General features: G+C 57.8%; 11 protein-coding genes across 11 annotated transcripts; 5 read left to right on the top strand and 6 right to left on the bottom strand.

Annotated features, from left to right (window-relative positions):
* Window positions 1–3662: 3662 nt before the first annotated feature.
* Window positions 3663–4366, top strand: HRG_08177 (uncharacterized protein; the record flags this gene model as incomplete). The annotated part of the gene is made up of 3 exons (XM_044866648.1): window positions 3663–3735; window positions 3817–4209; window positions 4278–4366. The coding sequence occupies 3 exons, from the start codon at window positions 3663–3665 to the stop codon at window positions 4364–4366; spliced, it is 555 nt and encodes a 184-aa protein (XP_044718537.1).
* Window positions 4367–4729: 363 nt separating this feature from the next.
* On the bottom strand, window positions 4730–5725 carry HRG_08176 (uncharacterized protein; the record flags this gene model as incomplete). Its single annotated transcript, XM_044866647.1, has 2 exons — window positions 4730–5477; window positions 5559–5725. The coding sequence occupies 2 exons, from the start codon at window positions 5723–5725 to the stop codon at window positions 4730–4732; spliced, it is 915 nt and encodes a 304-aa protein (XP_044718536.1).
* Window positions 5726–6072: 347 nt separating this feature from the next.
* HRG_08175 (methyltransferase domain-containing protein) lies at window positions 6073–7100 on the bottom strand (the record flags this gene model as incomplete). Its single annotated transcript, XM_044866646.1, has 3 exons — window positions 6073–6536; window positions 6587–6674; window positions 6732–7100. The coding sequence occupies 3 exons, from the start codon at window positions 7098–7100 to the stop codon at window positions 6073–6075; spliced, it is 921 nt and encodes a 306-aa protein (XP_044718535.1).
* Window positions 7101–7869: 769 nt separating this feature from the next.
* On the bottom strand, window positions 7870–12232 carry HRG_08174 (uncharacterized protein; the record flags this gene model as incomplete). Its single annotated transcript, XM_044866645.1, has 3 exons — window positions 7870–8577; window positions 8641–11801; window positions 11863–12232. The coding sequence occupies 3 exons, from the start codon at window positions 12230–12232 to the stop codon at window positions 7870–7872; spliced, it is 4239 nt and encodes a 1412-aa protein (XP_044718534.1).
* Window positions 12233–12867: 635 nt separating this feature from the next.
* On the bottom strand, window positions 12868–14421 carry HRG_08173 (histidyl-tRNA synthetase domain-containing protein; the record flags this gene model as incomplete). The annotated part of the gene is made up of 3 exons (XM_044866644.1): window positions 12868–14108; window positions 14164–14249; window positions 14306–14421. The coding sequence occupies 3 exons, from the start codon at window positions 14419–14421 to the stop codon at window positions 12868–12870; spliced, it is 1443 nt and encodes a 480-aa protein (XP_044718533.1).
* Window positions 14422–14812: 391 nt separating this feature from the next.
* Window positions 14813–15334, bottom strand: HRG_08172 (uncharacterized protein; the record flags this gene model as incomplete). The annotated part of the gene is made up of 4 exons (XM_044866643.1): window positions 14813–14943; window positions 14994–15080; window positions 15136–15270; window positions 15328–15334. The coding sequence occupies 4 exons, from the start codon at window positions 15332–15334 to the stop codon at window positions 14813–14815; spliced, it is 360 nt and encodes a 119-aa protein (XP_044718532.1).
* A 1154-nt stretch (window positions 15335–16488) lies between these two features.
* HRG_08171 (short chain dehydrogenase domain-containing protein) lies at window positions 16489–17551 on the top strand (the record flags this gene model as incomplete). Its single annotated transcript, XM_044866642.1, has 2 exons — window positions 16489–16641; window positions 16691–17551. 2 exons carry the CDS (start codon window positions 16489–16491, stop codon window positions 17549–17551), a joined length of 1014 nt encoding a protein of 337 aa, XP_044718531.1.
* A 624-nt stretch (window positions 17552–18175) lies between these two features.
* Window positions 18176–19180, top strand: HRG_08170 (short chain dehydrogenase domain-containing protein; the record flags this gene model as incomplete). The annotated part of the gene is made up of 2 exons (XM_044866641.1): window positions 18176–18536; window positions 18591–19180. 2 exons carry the CDS (start codon window positions 18176–18178, stop codon window positions 19178–19180), a joined length of 951 nt encoding a protein of 316 aa, XP_044718530.1.
* A 171-nt stretch (window positions 19181–19351) lies between these two features.
* On the top strand, window positions 19352–19932 carry HRG_08169 (erg28 like protein; the record flags this gene model as incomplete). Its single annotated transcript, XM_044866640.1, has 2 exons — window positions 19352–19414; window positions 19480–19932. The coding sequence occupies 2 exons, from the start codon at window positions 19352–19354 to the stop codon at window positions 19930–19932; spliced, it is 516 nt and encodes a 171-aa protein (XP_044718529.1).
* A 126-nt stretch (window positions 19933–20058) lies between these two features.
* Window positions 20059–21382, bottom strand: HRG_08168 (galactose-1-phosphate uridylyltransferase; the record flags this gene model as incomplete). The annotated part of the gene is made up of 4 exons (XM_044866639.1): window positions 20059–20927; window positions 20980–21118; window positions 21177–21228; window positions 21282–21382. The coding sequence occupies 4 exons, from the start codon at window positions 21380–21382 to the stop codon at window positions 20059–20061; spliced, it is 1161 nt and encodes a 386-aa protein (XP_044718528.1).
* Window positions 21383–22034: 652 nt separating this feature from the next.
* Window positions 22035–23649, top strand: HRG_08167 (zinc finger, ZZ type domain-containing protein; the record flags this gene model as incomplete). The annotated part of the gene is made up of 2 exons (XM_044866638.1): window positions 22035–22127; window positions 22186–23649. 2 exons carry the CDS (start codon window positions 22035–22037, stop codon window positions 23647–23649), a joined length of 1557 nt encoding a protein of 518 aa, XP_044718527.1.
* Window positions 23650–23721: the final 72 nt, after the last annotated feature.

Below are 23721 nucleotides of genomic sequence, written 5' to 3'. Positions count from 1 at the left end.
AGATATAGCCGTATATTAGATATAAACGATAGCGTTAATTAACGTATATAGAGTACGCAATAATAGTAAGGGTCTATTTTAAGTATATATCTTTTTATTCTTTATCTCTTAAGTAGATACTTTAATAGGTAAGATCGTACCCCTATAAATATTAGCCTATTAAAGGGATAAGACCCTTAGCACTCCCTATCTAACTTCCTTTTAAGTATACTTAAAGGCTTTATAAAGACCTTAATTATCTAATTAGGAATCTTCCTTAATAAAAGTTAATTTAAATTTTTTATTTTTCCCCTTTAAAGTAAAGGCCGCTAGTTATACGACTTTAGTAGAGATAAAGAGGTATAGAGTAAAGAAATCTCTAAGACTTATATTAATAACCTAAGACTATTAGAGCTATATATAGGACTAATAATTAAATAATTACGTAGTTAATTACTCTATTAATCCTTAGCTATATACTATACGTGCTTTAGGTATATGCCCTCGTCCCTATTAAAATACTTAATATATATAATAAAGAGGCCTCGATTAGTTAACTACTATATCGCGCTATAAGAGCGTTATATAGTCTTCTCTAAATAGCTATCTCTACTAAGTAACTAAAAAAAGAAGCTTTAGAAATTATAAGGGAATATATATTATAGTATAATTAGTTAGGTAGTAGAGATAGCTAGAGGTACTATACTATATATATAATATTCTCCTTATCGTAAGACTAAAGCTTATAAGAAAAGGGATTTCTCCTCTTTAGTTAAAGTAGTAAGTAGTATATAACTTACGAGTAAGGTAAGTACGATTCCCTACTAATACCTTATTAATATATTAGTACTATATACCTAAGTGCTTTATTAACCTATACCTCTTAGTAGCGCTCTTATAATATACCTAGTAAAATAATTTATCCCTACCTTAAATATCTTTTTTTTTCTCTTTCTTATATTATTATAAGGATATACTACTTTATTAGTTATTACTCTATAGTATATACTTAATAATATATATATTAATATACTTTAGATAGTATTATATATTCTTTTCTTTACTATCTTAGAAGGGTAAAAGTAGTAGTCGCGCTACTAGACCCCCGCTATATAGTAAGTATAGTAAAAGGGAATAAAATTAACTAAGTAATAGCTTCGTTAATTAACTATATATAAGAACGTATAGCTTAATAACTAAATAACTAACTAAGGGCCTTAGCGACGTATTACTTATAGTATCTATAAAAGCGTAATAGTAGTCAGTAAGAAATACTATATAAGTATTACTAATTATATATATATATATATTACTATTTATATACTCGCCCTATTTTTAAGATATATACTAACGCTAGCCCGCCCCGCCTATTTATACTACGCGCGCCTAGTAAGTAGTTACCTATACTACTTAAATGCCCGCACCCGCGCCTACGCCCGCCCGTATATATATATATAGATAAAGGCTATATAACGCATGCCTCTTAATTCGCTTAAATAATATATTTCCGAGCCTTAAGCTCGAAGTTATAATTATCGGCCCGTTAATTAATCCGGCTCCTCCTCTAGCCCTTACGGCTGTGTGGGCGGCGGCGGCGGCGCCGCCTTAATTGCATCCTACTTAACGATCCCTCTAACGCCTAACGAAGCCGGCTGCCCTAACGAAGCCGGCTGCCCTAATAAAGCCGGCGGCGCGCCCCTCCTGCCGCGTCTTCCTCTTAATCCCCTTCCCCTTATATTTCCTTGAGCTAACGATCCTTGTTATAACGCTGCGAGAGAGCGCGGGTTATAGCTAAGTTTATCGATCTCGTCCCGCCCCCGGCGCCTTTAAACGCTCGCGTTAAGCCGCCTTAAGCTAGCCTAACTCGAATTAGGAAGCTATAACGCCCGTATAGCCGTAATAGGCGGCTATACCTATAGTACCGGCTATAATACCGTCTATAATACTATCTATAATACCGTCTATAATACCGTCTATAATACTATCTATAATACTAGCTATAATGCCCTCGCTATAGGGGAGCTTAGTATAAGTAGCGTATTATTATAGAGCCGGCTATATATAATAGTAATAACGTCTATCGTAGCGCTAGCGGTAATAGCTTTAAATTCAGTATATATATAGGTTATATATACGGGTTATATATACGGGCGTTTAGGCGGTACGGGTACTTACTAGGCGTGCGCGGTATAAATAGACGGGGCGGGCTAGCATTAGTATATATCTTAAAAATAAGGCGAGTATACGGATAGTAATATATATATATATAATTAGTAATACTCTACTATATAGAGCGTGTTATTATATTATCGTGCTTTTAGTACGTTACTTTTATAACTTAAGTACCTATAAGTATCTTTATATATCAATTAAGTATTGCTAATTATATATATACGTATTGCTATCTATCTACTCGCCCTATTTTTAAGATACTTTCCAACGCCAGCCCGCCCCGCCTATTTATACCGCGCGCGCCTGGCAAGTACCCGTACCGCCTAAATGCCCGCACCCGCGCCTGCGCCCCGCCCGCACACACAACGCACTTTTGGTCGGTCATATAACGTATGCCTCTTAATTCGCTCAAATAACGCATTTCCGAGCCTTAAGCTCGAAGTTGCAACAATCGGCCCTTTAATTGATCCGGCTCCTCCTCTGGCCCTTACGGCTGTGTGGGCCCACTCAATGGCATCCCACTCAACGATCCCTCCAACACCTGACGAAGCCGGCTGCCCTGACGAAGCCGGTGGCGCGCCCCTGCGCCCCTCCTGCCGCGTCCTCCTCTTGATCCCCTTCCACTTATATTTCCTCGAGCTAATGATCCTTATTGTAACGCTGCGAGAGGCCGCGGGCTATAGCTAAGTTTATTGATCTCGTGTTGCCCCCGGCGCCTTCGAACGCTTACGTTGAGCCGCCTTAAGCTGGCCTGACTCGAATTAGGTAGCTGGGATGCCCTTATAGCCGGCTATGACCGTGATGCCGTCTGTGATGCCGTCTGTGATACGGCTGTGATGCCCTCGCTGTGAGGGAGCTTGGTATAGGTATCTTATTATTACGGGGCCGGCCGCGTGTAATGGTGACAACGTCTATCGCAGCGCTGGTGGTGATAGCTTCAAATTTGGTATGTGTGTAGGTTGTGTGAATAGGTTGTGTGTGCGGGCGGGCGCAGGCGCGGGTGCGGGCATTTGGGCGGTACGGGTACTTGCCAGGCGCGCGCGGTATAAATAGGCGGGGCGGGCTGGCGTTAGTACGTATTTTAAAAATAGGGCGAGTGTACGGATAGCAATACGTACATGTACAATTGGCAATACTCTGCTATTACGATAAACATGCTGTGCAAAGAAATATCGTTATAGCCCAGGTTGACTGGTAGTGCTAGAGATAAAAGCGTGGCGGTGGCACGGCAGCGGGGGCCTCACCAGCACCCCGCAGCTGAAAAGAGCATTGACCGGGGGTCGTCGCGGCTGATGCGCCGCCACGGGCTTACTCTCGGACACCAGCCCGGATTATTTAGCCGACACTGGGACTCGGCAGGGCCCATAAAACACTTGGTCCCGGGACGACGCCGGCAGCCCAGGCCGCATCGCGACGACGACCTCACCACCCAACTCAGGCCCAGCTCGAGTCACAGCCACCCCCCAGAATCTCGCGGAAAGCCCCAGTTGATCTTCCGCTGCACCGTCAACATGGCATCGCCAAAGCCCCGCCGCGACTGGCTCTACCTCGCCGGCATCGGCATGCAGCTCATGGGCATGCTCAGTGCGTCTCGACAGCGCAAGCCCAAGGCCCCGAAGAGCCGTCTCCAAAAACTGACAAGGCCCCTTTCTTGACACCCCACAGTCATGGACCTCGTCCCCTTCTACCCCGCCTCCCTCTGGGAGCCCCCCTCGTCGCCCCTCCACGCCCTCGTCTCCCTCCGCGCCTCGTACGTCTCCCGCTCCGGCGACCCCTACATGGACGCGGCCCTCGACGCCCACGAGCCGTGGTTCCGCCTCTTCCTCTACGTCGAGGGCCTCGTGCAGCTGCCCCTGGCCGCCTACCTCGTCTACCAGCTCGCCTCGTCCCGCCGCGCCTCGGGCCCCGCCGAGCTCGCCGCCCTTGTCTTTGGCTGCGTAACGGCCATGAACGCCTCCGTCTGCTGCTTTGAACTGTGGCATATGGGGCCCGATAGGCTGAGCCCGAGGTACAAGACTACCCAGCTCTACGGCACCTATCTGCCCTTTGCCGTCATTCGTGAGTGGCCTGCGCCCACCCTCTTTCCTGCAGCTCTCGTCGGCACCACTGACATTGGGCCCGTGTAGCCGCCGTCATGGCCGTCGACATGTACCTGCGGCTGTTGCCTCGGGTGCGCGGGGACTCGTATGTCGAGGCAAAGAAGAAGAGGTCATGAGCAGCTGGGCGTTTGCACATACGTCCAAAAGGGTTCTGTGAGAACCTGCAAGACCCACCTGCTTCTTACATGCTTCTCACGTGCCGAGCACCTACACTAAGTAGTCATAGCTTACAAGCCATGATGGGCCAAGAACTGCATCCATCAACACCATCACTATGTCTCCCAAGTCTCCAAACTCCACGTCGGCCCAAGGCGACGTCCACCCCATAACGCCCAAGCAGAATAATTACCCCAGTCCACTCCTTCTCGAGGAACAAATCAGAACGAACGTGACAAAGACAAGCCTCAAAACACACATGTCGTGAAATTACCAATTACCTTGACACAAACAAGAGTCTCTCGTAGCCAGGCAACCGCGAGCTAGTCCTTTCGCTTCGAGTACCCCCAGCCGTTGCCGACGCCGTTAAGGCCATAGCCCAGGGGCGTTGCGCCGCCCATGGCCCTCCCCCTGAGGCGACGGGGCAGGACGACGCCGAGGGTGTACATGCCGGCGATGAGCAGGCCGGCGATGAAGGCGACGAGACTGTAGAAGACGGTGCTAGCGTAGACGTGGCCGCCGAGCCCCTGCCACTCGACCTTGCCCTCCGTCCTGGGTAGGGCCGGGGTCGGGAACCAGCGGACGGACAGGGTCAGGGGCAAGGGGTCGCCGATGATGAGACGCTTCGTGTCGGCACCATCCATGTGGCTGAGGGGGCTGGTGCTGTAGGCAATGGCCGAGTCGAGGACGCCCGAGTCGTGGGGCCGCATGTGATGCTTGGGAGTGCTGTGCAGCAGCACGTTCATGTGGGTGCTGACGTGCATGTGGCTAAGCTGGAGGGTGCCGGCGACAGCAAAGACGAGTGGGATGTACTCGCGCGCGCGCGGCTTCTCGCCGACGACCTCGACGTGGGCGGGCGGACGGGCGGGGAGGCGGCAGGAGAGCGGAGCGTCGCTGTGGATGTAGAACTCGAGCAGGTGGAAGAAGGGATCCGAGACGACGGGGATGGTGCAGTTCAGCTCGGCCTCGATGCCGTAGCCAAACTCGAGCGGCTTGCCGGTTTCCTTGCAGTTGGGGAAGGGAATCCACTGCAGCTCGTGGTTTGCCAGTTCAATATGCTCTCCAGTCTCCCTGAAAGACAGGCTATTCGTCAGCATATGCGCGCCAACAGCCGCAAAAAGGAAAGACGGAACGGTGCGTCGAGCTACTCACGAGCTGCGATTCATGCACTCGACCTGGATAGGAGCGCCATAATGGTACGAGGGCAAGCCGTCGAGATGCTCCAGCGGCGACTGCGACGACGACGACGACGAAGCAGCGGCGACCAAGACACCGGCCCAGGAAGACAGCGCGACAACGGCAGGCAGGGCGAGCATCATGGCGAGCAGCTGATGGAGGCGGCGATTGTCGGCGGCGAAGGAAGCGAAGTCGAGAATGAGGCAGCGGGTTCTGGTCGAGGCATGGCGCGCTGCCCGGGGGAGGGGGGGTTCGGAGTGTGTGTTCCTCTTAAAAATCGGATGCCAGGCTGGCTTTAGATGGATAGCATGGCGTTGAGTTAATGCCGGGATCACGTGTGTTTTCTTTTGCCTGGCCGTTTCAATTGCCGCGGATGGGAAATTATTATGTAAGCACATGCAGGTACCCGGGACTTCAACACCTCCAACAAGGCGTCTTCAGCCACCAAAAGGCCTCTCGGAATAGCTTCACTAACCCGAGACACAAGACGTCAAGGCTCAACGCCCGTCATGCTCAGCACCTCCCACTCGACCTCCCATCCTCCCCCCCCATGCTTCTCCGCAAGGTGCCTCCTCACCAGCTCCCGCACCTTGTCCACCGGATGCTCCATCCTCGTCTCCTCGTCCCACCACGTGGCCATCAACCACGGCAGCATGACGCCAAACGCCGCCACAAACTCGCCCGCGTCCTCGACCCGCCACCGCCCGCCCACCGTCCGCACCGTCACCCCGGCGAGCCCGTGTCGCTTCCGGAGGTGCTGCTCCACCCACGCCGCGTCGTCCCACCGCCCGCTCGAGTGCATCTGCATCGGCATCGTGTCCGGCAGCGGCGGTGTCGGGAACGGCAGCGACGCAAACGCCGACCGCATGTCTGGGTACCAGAACATTTGGCCGTTGCGCTGCGGGAAGGTTGTTGCGCCGAAGATACCCCCGGGCCGCAGCATGCGCCGGCAGTCTATCCCTGGTTAGATTTCCGTTCCTTTGTTCGTCCTCATATAGTCTTACCTTCGATGACCGCGTCTGGGTCTGGGATAATATGGAGCCCCAGCGCGACGGCAACGTGACTAAACGAGTCCGCCGGCAATCCGCTGTCCTGCTCACATCCAGGTGTAAACAAGAGAGTGAAGCTTGGGATGGAATAGTGGCTCACTCTTGCATCCGCAACCCTCGCCTCGACATTCACCCACCCCTCCGCCGCCGCCCTCTTCCTCACCAGCCCAATCATCGCTTCGGAGCTGTCGGCGCACATAAACCTGCTCCGCCTCAGCACCTCCACGGCCAGCGCCGACTGCACCTCCTGCGTCACCACCCCGGTCCCGCACGCATTGTCCAGCAGCGCCACCGACGATGTTGTCTGCGGCAGTCCCATTTGCTCCAGCAGCGGCGCCGCCAGCAGCCGCAGCATCTGCCGCGACACCATCACCAGGTCCTGTTCACTCGTCGTCGTCTTCTGGCCGGCTCGCTGGAAGAGCTCGGATAGGTTGGCCGCCGCGTCGGCGAGGCTTGGTTGGTGCGGCATTGTCCTCCTTTATCGTCCCTTTCTCAAGAAAGAACATAGATGTAAGTGCAGAGCCAGAATGTCATGTCGTGCGTCAGCCTACTCCGGTACCAGTCATATATATACCTGTATGCGTATACTGTATGCGTATGAATATCCGTCCACATGTCGAGGCAAACCTCCGCAGAAAGCCCCGAGAACCCTCCCTCGGAGCCTTGACGGCTTACAGCCACCCATCCTCGGACACCTGACGAGCGGGGGCTCCTAAGCAACTTCATTCTTAGCCGAGCAGTAAGGCGCTGGCTTCGGTCTCCCAAGTGTCCGAAAAGTCACCGCTCTGTGCTTTCACGCCTAGATTTCGACCTACGACAACACCAATGCTTCCGGAAACCGCGGGATGCGTTTCAGCGGAACTTACAACCCTCCGTCCAAGTGAAAGGCTTCTGTCCTCGTTGAATTCGCAGAGGCCCTCAGCCGCCAAAGTCTTAAGGTGTTGTATCCTGCCTGGCACACAAAGCTTCACGTAGATTCACATCAGGTCGAGGACAGGCAACGTCTCGGGATGCCATTTTCCCCTCGCATCCTCCCTTACCTATGCAACAGCTAGCAACAAAACCAATGTCCCTACCTGCGCAATTATATGCTACATGCAATGTCTTGATCAGAAACACGACCCGACCCGTTGGCGCCCACGTACCCAACCCACCCCCTGTCGAATTCCATTCATTCCCTGCTGGCCTGTTCCGAAAATGTGCAGAGGCATCGTCTCTAGCTGCCACGCTTCTCATCCTCACATGAACCGGAGGCTCCCCGTCGCTACCCTCTCCATCAGCCCGGAAACCTCTCGCCGCAGCGTCCTCAGCACCCGCCTCACGTCCGCCAGGTCCGCGCCCCCGTTGTTGCTGCCCTGGCCCGGCGGCGGCAGCGCAGACTCGCACCGCGCCAGCAGCTCGCCCACCGACGGCCCAATGGTCCCGCCCTTGCCCGACCCGCCGCGCCGTCGCACCTCGCCGACCCAGCTGCTGACCACGTAGGCAATCATCTCGATGATGCGGTTGCGCGCCATGCCGCTGAACCCGTAGTCTTGCGTGTCGAATATGTCCTCGAGCACGCGCAGAATCATGTCGTGGGACACGCCCAGTGCGAGGAACAGCTGCACGGGCCACGTCGGATCCGCTCCGATGCTGGCGTCCTGCTGGTATGCCACCGCGTAGCGGCACAGCTCCGGGAGCAGCGTCTGGATCGGGAAGGCAAAGCTGTCGAGGGACGTGTGGTGCGCAATGTTCTGGATCTTGCTCGTCACCGCCTCGTACGGCATGGGCGGCGACGGCATCCCCGGCCCCAGGCCCTCGAGCCTCGACGTGATTTCGTCGTGCGTCTGCTGAATCAGGTTGCTCCAAGTCCCGGCAATGGTCGTCGGGTTGCGGTAGTTTGCCGTGTGGTAGATGAGCAGGCACAGGTCGTAGTAGCCGGCGTTGTCCGCAAACTGGTTAAACAGCTGCCAAGATTGTGAGCAGCCACTCAAGACGGGACTGGGGCTCGTAGCGCGGGAGCGTCTTACCTCGGAGAGTTCCAAGATCTTGCCATCCAGTGACTGCTCAATTTCGATTCTCTTCTCGGGGTCGATCCTCTCGTCCATCCTCAACCGACCCAGCAGATCATCCTGGATGTTGGCAACCTCGAGCGACTCGCTGACGACGTGGTTCAGCATTTGCTGCTGCTGCCGGCTGACGCCGACAGTTGCCACGCTGGCGTTGGCCTTGGCCAAGCTCAGCAGCCTGATCCGGTCCTTGATGCCGAGGGCAAAGTCGGACAGCGCCAACTCGGCCTGGACCTCGGCGGCATCAAAGAATCGGCTCCGGTTGGTGTAGAAGCGGCACAGCAGGTCGGCGTGCTCCGCGCTGGTGCCGGCCAGGCGCTGGAGAAACGTGACGACGTGGGGGGAGTCGATGGCCAGGATGCGGTCCGTCCAGCCTTGCTGGATGTACCACTCGTACAGGTCAAAGTGAAAGACCTCATCGTCGGACCCGTTGACCACCTCGTACGCCTCGAGCCGCTTGGTCGCAATCAAGGTCAGCTTGCCGTCCACCATCTCGGGCTCCTTGCTCGACGCCGTGTCGAGGTGCTGCAGCGCGTCGTGGATCAAGTCGTAGCACCGTCTCCGCTCGTTAAAGGCGCTGGCCCGGGGGTCGTTGACCGGCTTGCCGTCGTTGACCCACATGAGCGCCGTGTTGCCCCGGTCCCTCTCGCGGGCGACGACGAGGCACAGCCGCACGGCACCGGCGTAGTACTTCAGATCGACGTACTGGATGACGGCAGTCTGCAAGTTCGCGGGCGTGAGGCTGCCAGCCACCTTTTCAAAGAGCTTTAGGCTCTCGTGCAAGAGGCTTCTCGACAAGTTGCTATTGAGCGGCTGCTCCGACGCCCGCTTGAGTTGCTCCTGGGCCTTGAAAATGACGACATCGTCCGGACTGCAGAAGCTGCCGCATCTTCTCCGCAAGGCGTCTGCTACGGTTTCCACGTTGGAGCCGCTCTCGATGTTGCGGTTGACAATGGCCTTGACCAGCACCTTGGCAAGGTCTTTGCCGTCTGGCTGCGAAAATAGCTTCTCGTACCGAAGGTCCTTTAGGTGCTGTCGCGCCGTGTCGTCGAGCCGGGTGAAGATGTCGGTCGCACGCTCATCAAACATCATAAGCACGAACGAGATGCCCTCGGAAATGCTCTCCATCAGCTTCTGTAGCGCGTGGAGCGCCTGGTGCTCCGCCTGCAACGCCACCTCCTCCTGCCGGCTCGAGACCCGTTGCAGGTCCGACGGCCCCGACATGCCCTGGATGAGCCCGCGGTTCGATTCGATAAACTTCCTCAGGCGCTCGAGGTTCTCCTGCGTGGCGACAAGCTTGGGCAGCGGGACGGCCGAGTCGATGACGATGCCACCCGCCGGCGAGACACCCGACTTGATGACGGGTGCCTTCCACAACTTGCGGATGAGACGCGACAGGTAGAGGGCCAGGGCGTCGTGACGCGACGACAGTCTCACCGAGTCGGTCGTCAAGGCAGTGCCGTCCGTCTCGGTTATGGTGGGCTGGCCGCCGAAGTCGACAAAGAGCCCCCTGGCTCGGTCCTCGGTCGCCTGGTCTATCGCCCGCGCCGCACCGGGCCGCGCGTCTCCGCCGTGGCCGCAAGCCACCGCCAGGGCCGCCGACACCGTCTCGACACGGCCGTAGAGCTGAATCAGACGGCGCGTGATGGGATCCAGCGCCTCATCGCCAGGAGCGTCCCGGATGGCCGCGGCAAAGGTATCCACCAGCCGGCGTCTCCGAATCACGTGGACGCCCGTGTTGGTGAGGACGGCAAACTCGCTGGGCGGCTCGTCAAACTGCACCGCCAGCTCGTTGCCGAACCCCAGCGGCTGGGGGGCGGCGGCAAACGGTCTCGTGATGAGGCCCACAGCCTCGGCGCGGCTCCCAATGTCGATCCAGCTGGCTTGCTCAAAGTACCGCAGCGGCGTGGTGGGCGAGGTCCGTTTTATCCGCCCCGACTCGGGCCCGGAGACAAAGAGCGTGTCGGCGTTGGCGTTGTCGCTACTGCTCACAAAGTCCAGGAAATAGCCCGGCGCGAAGCGGGCGCCTCGCCTGCTCGACAGCAGCATTGTCGAGTCCAGATCGATGACGGATTCGCTGCTCGACTGCCCCGACGCAAAGTGGCCAGACCGGCGGGGGTTCTGGCTGGGAGGGAACTTGATGAACTGGACCTGCATGCTCTGGGGCGCCATGTTGGATTGCGACCCGTAGAGATAGGACGAGGCGCTGGTCGCGCTGAAGAACAGGCGGCAGCCGGTGTCGGTCAGGGCCATCAGATGCAGCTTCGACGCCTCTTGTTTTGAGATGGGGCTGATGGAGACAATGTTGATGCGGTCGTTTAAGAGCTTCGACTGGTTGATCATGTGAGCAATGTCGCGGAGGCAGTGCACCTTTTCCTTTTCAATGACCTTGTTGAGACGGTCAGGGGCTTCCATGTGATAGGTGCGAATGGTCGACTTGCTCGAGAGCGTGTAGACGAGCTTTCGCGTGTCGTCGATGGCAATGTCCACCAGGTGCTCTGGCGCCCTATGGGACCAGAAGCCCGACTGCAGCGAGACAACAGACGACCAGCCAGGGTTTGTGTGGTTGATCTTGCCGCACCGATTCGAGAACCACTTCTCCTCGGACTGGTAGTAGAGCTCGTTGATATCGATGTCGCTGCTGCCGCCAAAGAAGATTCGGCCGTCTGCAGATCCGGAAATGACGCGCACGTCCGCGCCGCGCAGGGGCAAATTCATCTTGGTCTGGTACAGGGCGACGGATTTCGTGCCCGCCGTGGTGTCGGCCGTCGATACGCCCAGCAGAATCATCTCCGAGGACGTGGCCACGGCGAGGATGTGGGTAATGGTGTTGACAAAAATGCCCGGCTTCGGCGGCACGAGCGCCACGGCGTGGATGGTATGAGGCTGATCCTCGAAGCCAATGAGTTCCGGGTCGGGATGCGTGTAGTCCCAGAGGAAGAGGGAGTTGTCGATGACGACCCATGCGTGGTTGATTTCGGCAAACAGGCCCATGAGGGTCTGCAGCTCGCCGGCGTTGTAGTGGTCGAAGACTTGGTTGGGGATCGGGTACATTTGCGTCTTGTGAAAGGGGGCCCAGGGGGATTCGGGGCCGGGGAGTTCGTAGTCGGACGAAGCGCCTTCTAGAAGCGCGTCAGCAAGCAATTCCAGACTTGACGAGCCGGGAATAGGGAGAGGACATACGTCTGCAGTAGGAGTCGAGGTCTGGAAAGGTCTCGTCGAGCTGTAGGAAAGCATTGATGGCCTTGGCCGCCTTGACGACCGGAGGCACGTTGGCGGCACGCGGCGCAGGCAGCGGCGTCGTGGACACCAGGCCAGCCTCTGGCGGGCCGACACCAACAGCCATGGACGACGCGGCAGGGGGCGTCTGGGCCGTCGCGCCGGCTGGGGCCACGGCAGAGGCGGCGCCAGGGCCCGGGTTGCTGCCCTCGGAGACGGGGAAAAGCTGTCGTCGCACGGGATCGGACGCCGACTGAAACCTCGAGGCGATGGCCGGCGTGTTGAGGTACGCGCCCGGCACCGGCCGCACCGGCGTGGCTTGCGGGAGCGACATGTCGGAGATGGCCCTGGACGGCAGCTTCTTCACCTGTCCCGCGCTGGATCAAGGAGGAACGCGCGGTGCCGAACCATGAAGCACGACGGCGTGTCCGTTGGCGGGAGCCCGATGGCCGGCTGCCAGCCGTGTCCCGTCGGCGTCGTTGACTGGAAGCGTCGCCCAGCGAGCGTCGGCCGGTCCTGGGAGGTGCTGCAGAGGCCAAGAGAGGGACGGCGGTGGCTGAACGGGCGGCTTTGGTGTTGATGCTGCGAGGATGTCGAGAAAGCGAGTTGCAGCTTGGGGAGGCTGGCGCAGCTTGGATTTTTTGCGCCACGCTAAGCCGAATCGGGGCGAAAGGTCATTGCACCCAACCGCGGCGGACAAAAACAGAGTACCGGAATCATCCATTGTCACGAAGCAATTTCGATTGCTGGATATTGCAAGCTGTTCTTGCGGCCACTACGACTGCTGAGACTCCCGAGAGGAGCCAATGGCTGGCAGAAGCTGTATGGGATCACCAAGCAGCTCGTGATAGCTCTCCAGTGTCAGTCCAGAGTGGGGGGGACATTGACTTTAGGCCATCAGCACCATCTATGACTTTATTTCATGTCTTCGTTTTTCTTTTCTTGGCTCAGCTTCCGCCATGAAAGAGTCTACAGCAGCAGCTTCTTAACCTCGTCGGCCAAGTCGTCGAGCTTGACCAGTATCCCCCGATCCTTGTCCGACTTGTCGTCGCCCTGCCCCAGCGACTTCAGCCGCACCTGTCCGGCAGCCAGCTCATCCTTGCCCAGGATGACGCCCAGCGGCACATCCTCTGCCGCCTTGAACTGCTGCGGCAGCTTGGGCTTCACCTTGGGCGAGAACTCGGCCCGGATGCCCGCGTTCCACAGCCGGCGGGCCACGTCCATGCGCTCGAGGAGCAGCCCCTCAAACTCCTTGCCGCCAAAGGCCATGACGTACACGTCGGTTCCGCGCGCCTTGGCCGCGTTCTCCCTCTCGCGGCGCGCCTTGAGGATGGTGAAGATGCGGTCGACGCCAAACGATATGCCCACGCAGGGAATCGTCCGCTTGCCGTACATGCCCACCAGGTTGTCGTAGCGTCCGCCCGCGGCGATGCTGCCGACCTGATTGGCCGGATCGTCTTTTTTGCTCTTCTTGTTGCCTTCGGCGTCGTCGTTTTTGGGCGGCAGGTTAATGACTTCGTATATCAGCCCGGTGTAGTAGTCGAGGCCTCGCGCGAGCGACAGGTCAAAGTTGATTTTGTGGATGACGTCCAAGGCCTTGAGGTAGGAGCCCAGAAGAGCCATGTCGTCGAGGCCGGCCTTGACGCTCTCGTTGGCGCTGAGCGTCTCGTTGGCCCTCAAAAAGTCGACCATTTCCGTGACGGTGCCACTGTGGCGCACATATTCGCCGATGCGGTCCGCGACGTCCTCGGGGAGGCCTTTTTCTTCCACCATTTCCTTCTTGACATCAGGCCAGGCCATCTTGTCCAGCTTGTCGACGGCGGAGCTGATGGAGCGAATCTTGTCGGCGGGGACACCGGCCACGGCAAACAGGCCGTCGAGGATTTTGCGGTGGTTGAGCTTGATGGTGATGCCGAGGTCGAGGGCCTCAAACACCTCGACAATAATGCGCAGGGTCTCGGCGTCGGGGATCATGGGGTCGTAGACTCCGGCAATGTCAAAGTCGCACTGGTGAAACTCTCGGAGGCGGCCGCGGGCAATGGCGGGCTGGTCTCGGCGGTAGACCTTGGCGAGGGTGTAGCGCTTGACCTGCTGGATGTTGTTCATGGCCAGCCAGCGGGCAAAGGGGACGGTCAGGTCGAAGCGCAGGGAGCAGAGCTCGCCGCCCTGGTCTTCCAGGTCGTACATGAGGCGCGAGTCCTCGCCATACTCTAGCAGAAGGTGGTCGGTCAGTAAAGGTCAGAGGGGCACCGGCGGCTGACGTACTGCCGGCGAGGATCTCCTTGAGCTCAAAGACGGGGGTGTCGAGGGGCGTTCCGCCGTGGCGCTTGAAGACGTCGGTGATGGATTTGCTGCAAGGCAGAGTCAGGAGACAGGCCGGGCCCTGGGTTCAGACGAGGTGACGCACAAGACCTCGTCGCGCAGGAGCATGTCCGGGCCGCTCCAGTCACGGGTGCCCTTGGGCGTCTTGAGGGTGACGGCCCCCCGCGACGGCTTGGACTCTTTGCCTTCGGGGCCCGCCATGGTGATGTCTTGCTGCTGGTGCTGCTGTTGCGCGAAAGCAGTGATGGGCCGACTCGGAAGAGGCAACGGGGAGAGGTTGCCAAGAGGTGACAGGCGAAGGCGGCGACAGCTCGGGCGTAGAATGCGGAGCAGCTCGAGACTGTTGCTGAGCGCAGGCAGCATGCCTCGGGCGGTCGAGGAATGGATGGTCAGGTCAAGCTCACTCGTTGACTCATCCAGGGATCTCCAGACGGCGCGCAGGGTGGGGGGCAGAGGGGGGTCGGGGAGCAGCATTGGGCACAAAAAACAGGGTTCCGGGCCATGCAGCTCATCTTTTTTTACTTCTTTGCCGGCACCTCTTTAATCCGGTTATAAGGGGCAAATGCTAGATGATATGTCCTCCAGTCCCATTTTACTTGGCCGTCCACGCGGCATCTGCATCATCTGGTATAGCATCTTGGAAGGGGTGTGCATCCAGCCATTTCTCTGCAGCCTCCATGTGGGCGTGCTTGGCATAGAACTCATCCAAGGCTTGATTTAGATCTGGAAGTTGTAAGCAGTGCTTCGGCAAGATGGATGAGGCTGCTTTTGACCTTTGAGTGGCATGCCGCGTGACGGCTGGAGAGAGAACCTAGCAGTGTACTCGTTGATGAGAATAAGATGGCTGGGAATGCGTGTTCCTATGCGAGTTGTGTCAGCTTCCGAGACATTGACTACGCGGGGAACCTATCATACCCTTAGGAATAGTGTAGACTGATGGCATGTCAACTAGATTGCCTTGCTCCTCGCCATCGAGAACTTGGTCAAAGTAAGTGCGCACAAGCTCTTGCATCATAAAGGTATTCGGAAACATGATGGCGCCGTTGGAAGCTGTCAGCCGGTTTAGTCCAGTCCTCAGCCAGTAGTAGAGTCGAGAAAGGCACTGACCAGACATTTTATTGACAGACGGATACACGAGACCATGCTCGTCTATATCCACCCCCTCCTCGTACACGCCATCCGGCCCCTTGTCATTCTCCCGATGATCGAACAGGGCCGAGCTGCGGTGTGGGCAGTAGTAGTACAAGGTGGCAGGGAACGACGAATAAACGGCCTTTACGGAAAATTGTCGAGAGATTGAGCGCGGCGGTCGCGGCGTGGAGAATTGTCGAGGCAATACATGCAGCTGTCGGCGTGAGAGGACAAGGCTGGGAACTCGCCTGAACATGGCGCAAGGATGGGGGCTTAAACTTGGGAGGTGACGAGAGAACGAGAGGGGGGAGAAAGGGAGATCATGAGATGAGTGCGCCAAAACGGGGTCCGGCGTTAGGTTTTGCCGAGCATCAATCTTACATGGAGAAGGTAAAAACTCGAGACACATCATTGGAAAGCCGTATTCGGGTGTTATCCAGGGGCAAGGTCTAATAAAGGGAGGCAGGACCACAAAGAACTCCATGTAACTGAACCTTTACTAGGTACCTAGGTAAGTACAATAGGCAACTCCAAGTACCGGCTGGCTTGATCGGTCTAGTAGTCCCCTAGTATGCCTTCGTAGATAGAATAAGCGTTGTTTATACAGGTATCATATAACCTCGGTCGATAAATGCGAAATCATGTGAATCCACGCGGAGTTGTTGACGTCCTCCAACTCGACCATGGTCTTGCTCCGTAAACACTAAATGGCTCTTAACCTTGGCACGGGGACTAATCCACTGGCCACGTTTATAGACAAGTGATATATCTGTATCAACGGAAACCATAAGTCCAGTAGCCATCGCAACCGATGCCATGCTGAGCTGGAAGAGATGGAGAATCTCGAATGGCGCTTGAGAGCGCGTTGAAGCTCGGTGAGTGTGACCCAACGAGGCAGCAGGCATAAGATAGGCGGATACATCTCTTTATCGTGCAGATAAAGCGTTAAATCAAGTCCCTCCTTATCCGATGCCTGCCAACCTCAGCCCCCCCCCCCCAACGCCGTCATATTATTTGCTCGTCCCGCCCTGGCAACCTTGGCCTTTTCTCCCCCATCAACTTTCCCATCGACGAATCGCAACCTCTGCATCGCGCGCCGACCGACGAATCGCCCGCGCCACCCGTCTCGTCATCGCCATGGAAAAGATCCAGCAATACCTCGCCCAGCTTCCGCCCGTCCCCCAGTCGGCCCAGTGGGTGCTGGCCGGCGTTGGGGCGCTGTGCCTGGCATCCAAACTGCTGAGCTATCTGCGGCTGGTCCTGAGCGCGTTCGTGCTCAGCGGCGTCAATGTCAGATTGATCTTATCCGTCTCTCTTCGATTGCTGACACGGTGGCCAGCTTCGCAAATATGGCAAGGCCGGGTCTTGGGCCGTCGTGACCGGTGCCTCGGACGGGCTGGGCAAGGAGTTTGCAAGCCAGCTGGCCGCCAAGGGCTTCAACCTTGTCCTCGTCTCCCGGACCCAGTCCAAGCTTGACTCCCTCGCCAAGGAGCTCGAGCAGAAATACACGGGCAAGGGCCTGCAGGTCAAGACGCTGGCCATGGACTTTTCCCGCGACGACGACGGCGACTACGAAAGGCTCGGCGAGCTGGTGCGCGGCCTCGACGTGGCCATACTCATCAACAATGTCGGCCAGAGCCACAGCATCCCCGTGTCGTTCCTCGAGACGCCCACCGAGGAGCTGCAGAACATCATCACCATCAACTGCATCGGCACCCTCAAGGTGACGCAGGTCGTGGGGCCCATTCTCAAGGCGCGCAAGCGTGGCCTGATCCTGACCATGGGCTCCTTTGCCGGCTGGACGCCCACGCCGTACCTGGCCACGTACTCAGGCAGCAAGGCCTTTCTGCAGCAGTGGAGCAACGCGCTGGCGTCGGAAATGGCCGATGACCATGTCGACGTGCAGCTGGTGCTGAGCCACCTCGTCACGACGGCCATGAGCAAGGTCCGGCGCCCCAGCCTGCTGGTGCCGACTGCGCGCGGCTTCGTCAGGTCGGCCCTGGGCAAGGTCGGGCTGGGCGGGTACCAGTCGACGCCCAACACGTACACGCCGTGGTGGAGTCACTCGTTCATGCTGTGGCTGATTGAGAACGTGCCGGGCGTCAACAGCCCGGTTACCATCTGGCAGAACAAAAAGATGCACATGGACATTCGCAAGAGGGCTCTGCGCAAGCGGGAGCGGGACGCCAAGAAGCAGTAGCCAGGACTGCCCACTGGCCCCCATGGAAAGTTTGGAGGATAGCCCTGTCAAGTATGTTGCAGAGGAGGGATGCAACAGCTGGCTGGCAGGATGGATTCAAGGCATGCATTTGTCTGGAGAAGCTACCTATGAGCCACCTTTGGAGTAGATATGGGGTTTCGATGTGTATGGACCTACCTAACGAAGAGCCCACGAGGCTGTAAATCACCATGGCTTGCAGACAAGCAAAAACATGTTCCAAGCCACAACACCAATCAGCCTCGTTAACTGCGCATCAACTGCACATCTAGGCGGCATGCGGAGTGCTCTTTGTCAGCCTCGTCTGAACGCCTAACACGAATGGATGCTTGGCCTCATCTCTGCTCTTGCGGCTTGCATGATGCGTTCTGCCGTACATTTCTTGCCTACGATATTTCCCCTCTCCTCTTAAGGAATGCATCCCGTACGTAGGCAGTATCGGAGAAGATTACGGGACCGGCCTCGGGACTGAACCCGTCATTATCCGGGAGGGGTTGATGACGACGTTGCGCCGCTTGGTGCTGGGGCTTCTCTCGCTTTCATCAACTACTTGGTAAACTCGTATATGCCTCTGCCTTGTCGCTCACCTTCTCCGGCTCGCCCAAAATGGCAGATACGTCTAGCATCATCTTCGCCATCGGAGTCCTCACGGTAGCTTTCGCGGCCGCCAAGGCCCTCAAACTCATCAGCATCTACCTCTTGCCCTCGAGACTGAGTCGCTTCGCACATGGCACATCCAATGGCCAGTCACCATGGGCCTTGGTGACGGGTGCTTCCGACGGCATAGGCCGCGCTTTTTCGCACGAGCTCGCCGCGCGAGGGTTCAACGTGGTGCTGCACGGGCGGAATCATGCCAAGCTCTCTCGCGTCATGTCCGGGCTGCAGGAGGACCATCCCCGAAGGTCCTTTCGGATCCTGGTTGCAGACGCCAGCACTATGCCGTGCGTGAGCTGGCTCGAGCAGACGGGCGAGAAGAGCTTGCCTGAAGCTGCCGTGGACTTTGCGGCTATCAAAGCCGCAGTCTACGACTTGCATTTGACGGTGCTCATCAACAACGCGGGCGCCGGCCCGACCAATCCAATCTACGCACCGCTCAGCGAATCGTCGGCAGCGCGCGTCACCAGCAACGTCAGCCTCAACGCGCTCTTCCCGCTTCATCTGACACGCGTCCTCCTGCCCACCCTCGCCCGGAACGCGCCCGCTCTCGTGGTCAACATCAGCTCCATGGCAGACCAGGGCTTTCCCCTGCTGGCCTCCTACAGCGCAAGCAAGCAGTTTCTCATGAACCTGACCCGCGCCGTGGGCCTCGAGATGGCGCTTCAGGGCAAGGCGGGCGAGGTCGAGTTGCTGGGCATCCGGGTGGGCAGGGTCACGGGGGTCTCGGGCTTGCAGGAACGGCCATCGCTGTTCACGCCAGATGCCCAGACCATGGCCCGGGCTGCCCTGGCCCGAGTTGGTCGGGGGCATGGCATTGTAGTTGGATACTGGGCCCATGCACTGCAGCAACTCGGGGTCAGTCTTTTGCCCGCGTGGGGGAGAGATAGGGTCATTGTGAATGTTATGCGACGAGAGCGAGCGAGCGAGCTCAAGTCGGAGTCGAAACGCGCCTAATGGCTGCTGGACTGGTCGCCGTGTGAGGGCATCGTGTCTTCGAGTGGGGAATGTAGAAAGATTTCGGTCTGACTAAGCGGCTATTTTTTTCTGACACGGTCATTTGCCAATGCCCCATTAGGCAGGCCGCCCAGCTCCTTTTCCAACACCTTGCTACCGAAAACAGTCGCCATGGACCTTTTCAAGTCTCTGCTCCCCCCAGCCAAGGGCATCCTGCCCTACTACATGCTCATTGTAGGAACCTCCAAAGCCTTGTCTCACTTGGTCCAACAACGACTAACCCCCCTTGCGTCTCGCAGCTCTCTGTCGTCTCCATCGGCAACTCCCTGCAAGCCTACGCGACGCTGCACTTCTCGCGCCGCGTCTACAACGGCCGCTTCGTCCGCAACCCCAAGCTGCCACCCGCGTCGCCCGCCTTCAACCCCGACGACTCGGTCAATAAGCTCGTCCCCGCCGCCGCCAACGACGCCCACGCCGCGGACCAAGTGACCCCCCTTGCTGGCCGTCTGTTTGGCACCTGGACCCTCATCACCTGTATTGTCCGCTGCTACGCCGCCTACAACCTGCACCTCGGCCCGGTCTACAACATTGCCATATGGACCTACGTCGTGGCGCTCGGCCACTTTGCCAGCGAGCTGTTTGTCTTTAAGAGTATGAACTTTGGCCTGCCGCAGGTCTTTCCCTTTACGCTGGCGAGCTGCGCCCTGATCTGGATGCCAATGGTCCGAAACTACTACGTCGAGAGCAACTAGGACACCACAACGTGAGCGGGAAACGGCAGAGCGCAATGTCCGCAGCGCGGCTCACATGCCCGCGAGGTGGAGAAGCCGTCGGGGCGCAGCCAGTGCGTCGAAAAGACATCAGCATACAAGTAATGGCTATGACTGCTTCAGTTTGTTCCGATACAGCTCCCCGCCGCAGTCCCGCAGACGGGCCGTGGCCTGCTCGGGCGTGATGTCGCGCTGCGGCTCGGCCATGAGCTCGTAGCCGACGAGAAACTTCTTGACGGTTGCCGACCGCAGCAGCGGCGGATAAAAGTGCATGTGAAAGTAGGCATTGTCAATCTCCTCGTCGGTGCCCTTGAGCGGCGCCTGGTGAATGCCCGAGCTGTAGGGGAAGCTGCACTCAAACAGGTTGTCGTACCTCCGCGTCACCTCCTGGATGGCCTCGGCGAACTGCAGGCGCTCCTGGGGGCGGAAGTCGACGAGAGAGCGAAGGTGCCGCTTGGGCAGGACGAGCACCTCAAAGGGCCACACGGCCCACCAGGGACACACGACGACAAAGGCCTCGTTTTGCCAGACCACACGCTCCCCCTTGGCCAGCTCGAGCTGCACGTAGTCGGCGAGCAGGTGGCGGCCGCCGTGCTGGGCGCGGTACTTGGCCATCTGTGCGAGCTCCTTGCCCGGCCCCTCGGGCATGGTCGACGTAGTCCAGACCTGGCAGTGGGGGTGCGGGTTGGAACAGCCCATGGCCGCGCCCTTGTTCTCAAAGATTTGCATGTACCGGTAGTCGTCACGAGGCACGGGCGCGGCGTCTCTGGGCATTGATATTTGCAAGCCGCCTACCAGGCGCGCTAGAGAGCTCGAGGCAGACAGGTGATTGGCGTAGATGCGCGTCCAGTGCTCGACGATAGGCAGGATGTCGTCGGCAGGCATGTCGGCGAGGGTTAGATGGTGCTTTGGGGAGAAGGTGATGACGTAGCAGACGCCCTTGACGGCCTGGGCGCGGAGCAGTAGAGATTCGACATCTGTGGAATAGTTGGTAAGAACATCAGGCACAAGGGTAGGTACGCGGTATACCATCCGGTGAGGCCTGCCGGGCCTCGTAGTCGGGCTGCTGCTCCTTTACGGCGCTGTAGTCGTTGACAAAGGCAAACGTCTTTTCGTAGACAGGATTCTTGCCGCCGGCCGCTCGAGAGTTGCCGGGACAGAGATAGCACTGGGCGCACCAGACGAGGTCAGCCAAAGGCGGCGCCGCTCGAGGCTGTCCAACTCGCCTTTGGGTCGTACTCGGGCAGCGAGTTGATGACAGCAGCCTCTTGCGCGCCCCTTTTCAAGATTGTTAGGTGCTTGGAAATGCAAAACAGACGTTGGGCACTCACTGCCAAGGGCGCTTGGTGCGATGAGGCGAGACGAGGAGCCAGCTGTCGGTGAGCGGATTGTACCGCCGGTGGGAGATGTCGTCGAGGACTTTGTCTGGCATGATGGAGAAGCTCCTCGAGAGCGTCGTGAACGAGTCGAATGGAAGAAGAGAGGTTTTTTTTTGGAATGTGACGGGATGAGGTTGGCGAAGAGAGCGAGCGAGCGAATGAGGTCATGTGGCTCGGCCGCGCCACGAACTGGTCACGAATAGCGCTGTGGTGACTCCACGCTATCGTCTGTGAAGACACCTCTACTTTAGGGCTAATTAGATTCTCTTCATGCAGGCCTATGTATAGGCATGTTTTGTCATATTTCTGATCAAGCCTTGGCCCCCAGGTAAGCTGCTGTTTGTTGCAGACAGCAGAAGCTGTAATTACTGTACCGTAGATGCGGAGAGATCTCGAGCAAGGACCACGTGCCAAGTCCCCCGTACGTAAGCGCCCCCCCCCCAGTCTCGCCAAGTTTCGAGGAGCCCCTCATGCTGCTTACGTGATTCGCTCATCAACGTCGAATTGCATCGCGACATCCAACTTCCGGCCACTGCCTCCTCAAACACGACATCACTCGCATCCGCTTCCATCAACACACACGCCGCATCATCCTTCTACACTCTGCCTCTCGCTGTTTTGACATTCCGTCTCGCCCGCCCGACACTCGGGCGTCATCACTGCCGCTGATCCCGGACCAAGACCTGTCCCGTCACGACACTCCCGATGGGCGTCATTCGCAAAAAGACGGTGACGAGGGGCGGCGAGGGGGGGGTCAAATACGTTTGCGACGTGTGCTCGTCCGACATAACCTCGACGGTACGCGCCCAACGCCAGCCTCTCCCTCGCCCTGCTAACCCGCGCATTGCATTCCCAGGTCCGCATTAGGTGCGCAGACCCGGCATGTTCCGATTTTGACCTCTGCGTCTCCTGCTTCGCCAAGGGCGAGTCTCGCAATGCCCACGACCCCGCGACGCACCCCTTCCGCGTCATTGAGCAAAACTCGTTCCCCATATTCGACGCCGAATGGGGCGCCGACGAGGAGCTCCTGCTCCTGGAGGGCGCCGAGATCTACGGCCTGGGCTCCTGGGCCGACATCGCCGACCACATAGGAGGGTTTCGTGACAAGGACGAGGTCCGCGACCACTACCTCGACACTTACGTCAACTCGTCGCGCTTCCCCCTTCCCCAACGATGCAGCCCCTACGACTCGGAGCTGGCCAACCAGGTGCCGCGCGAGGAGTTTCAGGCCCGCAAGAAGAGGCGCATAGAGGAGCGCCGCGAAAAGGCAAAGAACGCGCCCGCTCTGCAGGCCAAGACCAAGCCGACGGCCAGCGTCCCCAGCTGCCACGAGATCCAGGGATACATGCCGGGCCGGCTCGAGTTCGAGACCGAGTACGCCAACGAGGCCGAGGAGGCGGTGCAGCACATGCAGTTCGACCCGGGCGATGGCCTCAACTCGCGCACCGGCGAGATGGAGCCCGAGATGGAGCTCAAGCTGACCGTCATGGAGATTTACAACTGTCGACTGACGCAGCGCGTGGAGCGCAAGCGCGTCGTCTTTGAGCACGAGCTGCTCGATTACCGGGAAAACACAAAGGCTGATAAGAAGCGCAACAAGGAGGAAAAGGACGTGCTGCAAAAGGCCAAGCCCTTTGCGCGTATCATGAACCACCGGGATTTCGAAGACTTTAGCCAGGGCCTCGTCGACGAGCTGAACCTGAGGCAGGCCATCACGCAGCTGCAGGAATGGCGCGGGATGCGCATCGGCGACCTACGGAGCGGGGAAAAGTACGAGACGGAAAAGGCGCAGCGGGCGCAAAAGTCGACGCCCATGGGCTCCATGGACAGGGAACGCCTGGCGTCTAACCAACGCTCCAAGCAGCCCCCGCCCCCGGACGCCCCGAGCGGCGCAGCACTGCTGGTCGCGCCGGAGCTGGCGATTCGGCCGGCGCTGCAAACCAACGGCGAGGCGGTCAATGGCGAGGCCAATGCGCTGACCAACGGGCACTCCAACGGCGGCGAGGGCGTCAACGGGCACGGGGCGGCGAGGCAAAAGTACACGGCGTCGCCCATCTCGGGGGTGCAGCCGCTGGCGCTGAGCCAGGACAACGCGCCGGACCTGCACCTGCTTACGCCCGACGAGGCCAAGCTGTGCGAGGTGGTGCGGCTGCAGCCGAAGCCGTACCTGATGATCAAGGAGCAGATGCTCAAGGAGGCGCTCAAGTCGAACGGGACGCTGAAGAAGAAGCAGGCCAAGGAGATATGTCGGCTAGACTCGCAGAAGGGGGGGAGGATATTCGACTTTTTCATCAACGCGGGCTGGGTGGGCAAGGCTTGAAGTGAAGTCGAGGGTTTTGTATAGGCGATTGTTGGTATATTCCCCATGCATTGTTTCTTGATGGGGCTGGCA

This window comes from Hirsutella rhossiliensis (assembly GCF_020360975.1).
Source record: "Hirsutella rhossiliensis strain HR02 chromosome Unknown scaffold00009, whole genome shotgun sequence".
In the NCBI taxonomy this organism is placed as follows: Eukaryota; Fungi; Ascomycota; class Sordariomycetes; order Hypocreales; family Ophiocordycipitaceae; genus Hirsutella; species Hirsutella rhossiliensis.
Note: the sequence above shows the minus strand (reverse complement) of the source record. Positions and strands in the feature narration are given on the sequence as shown.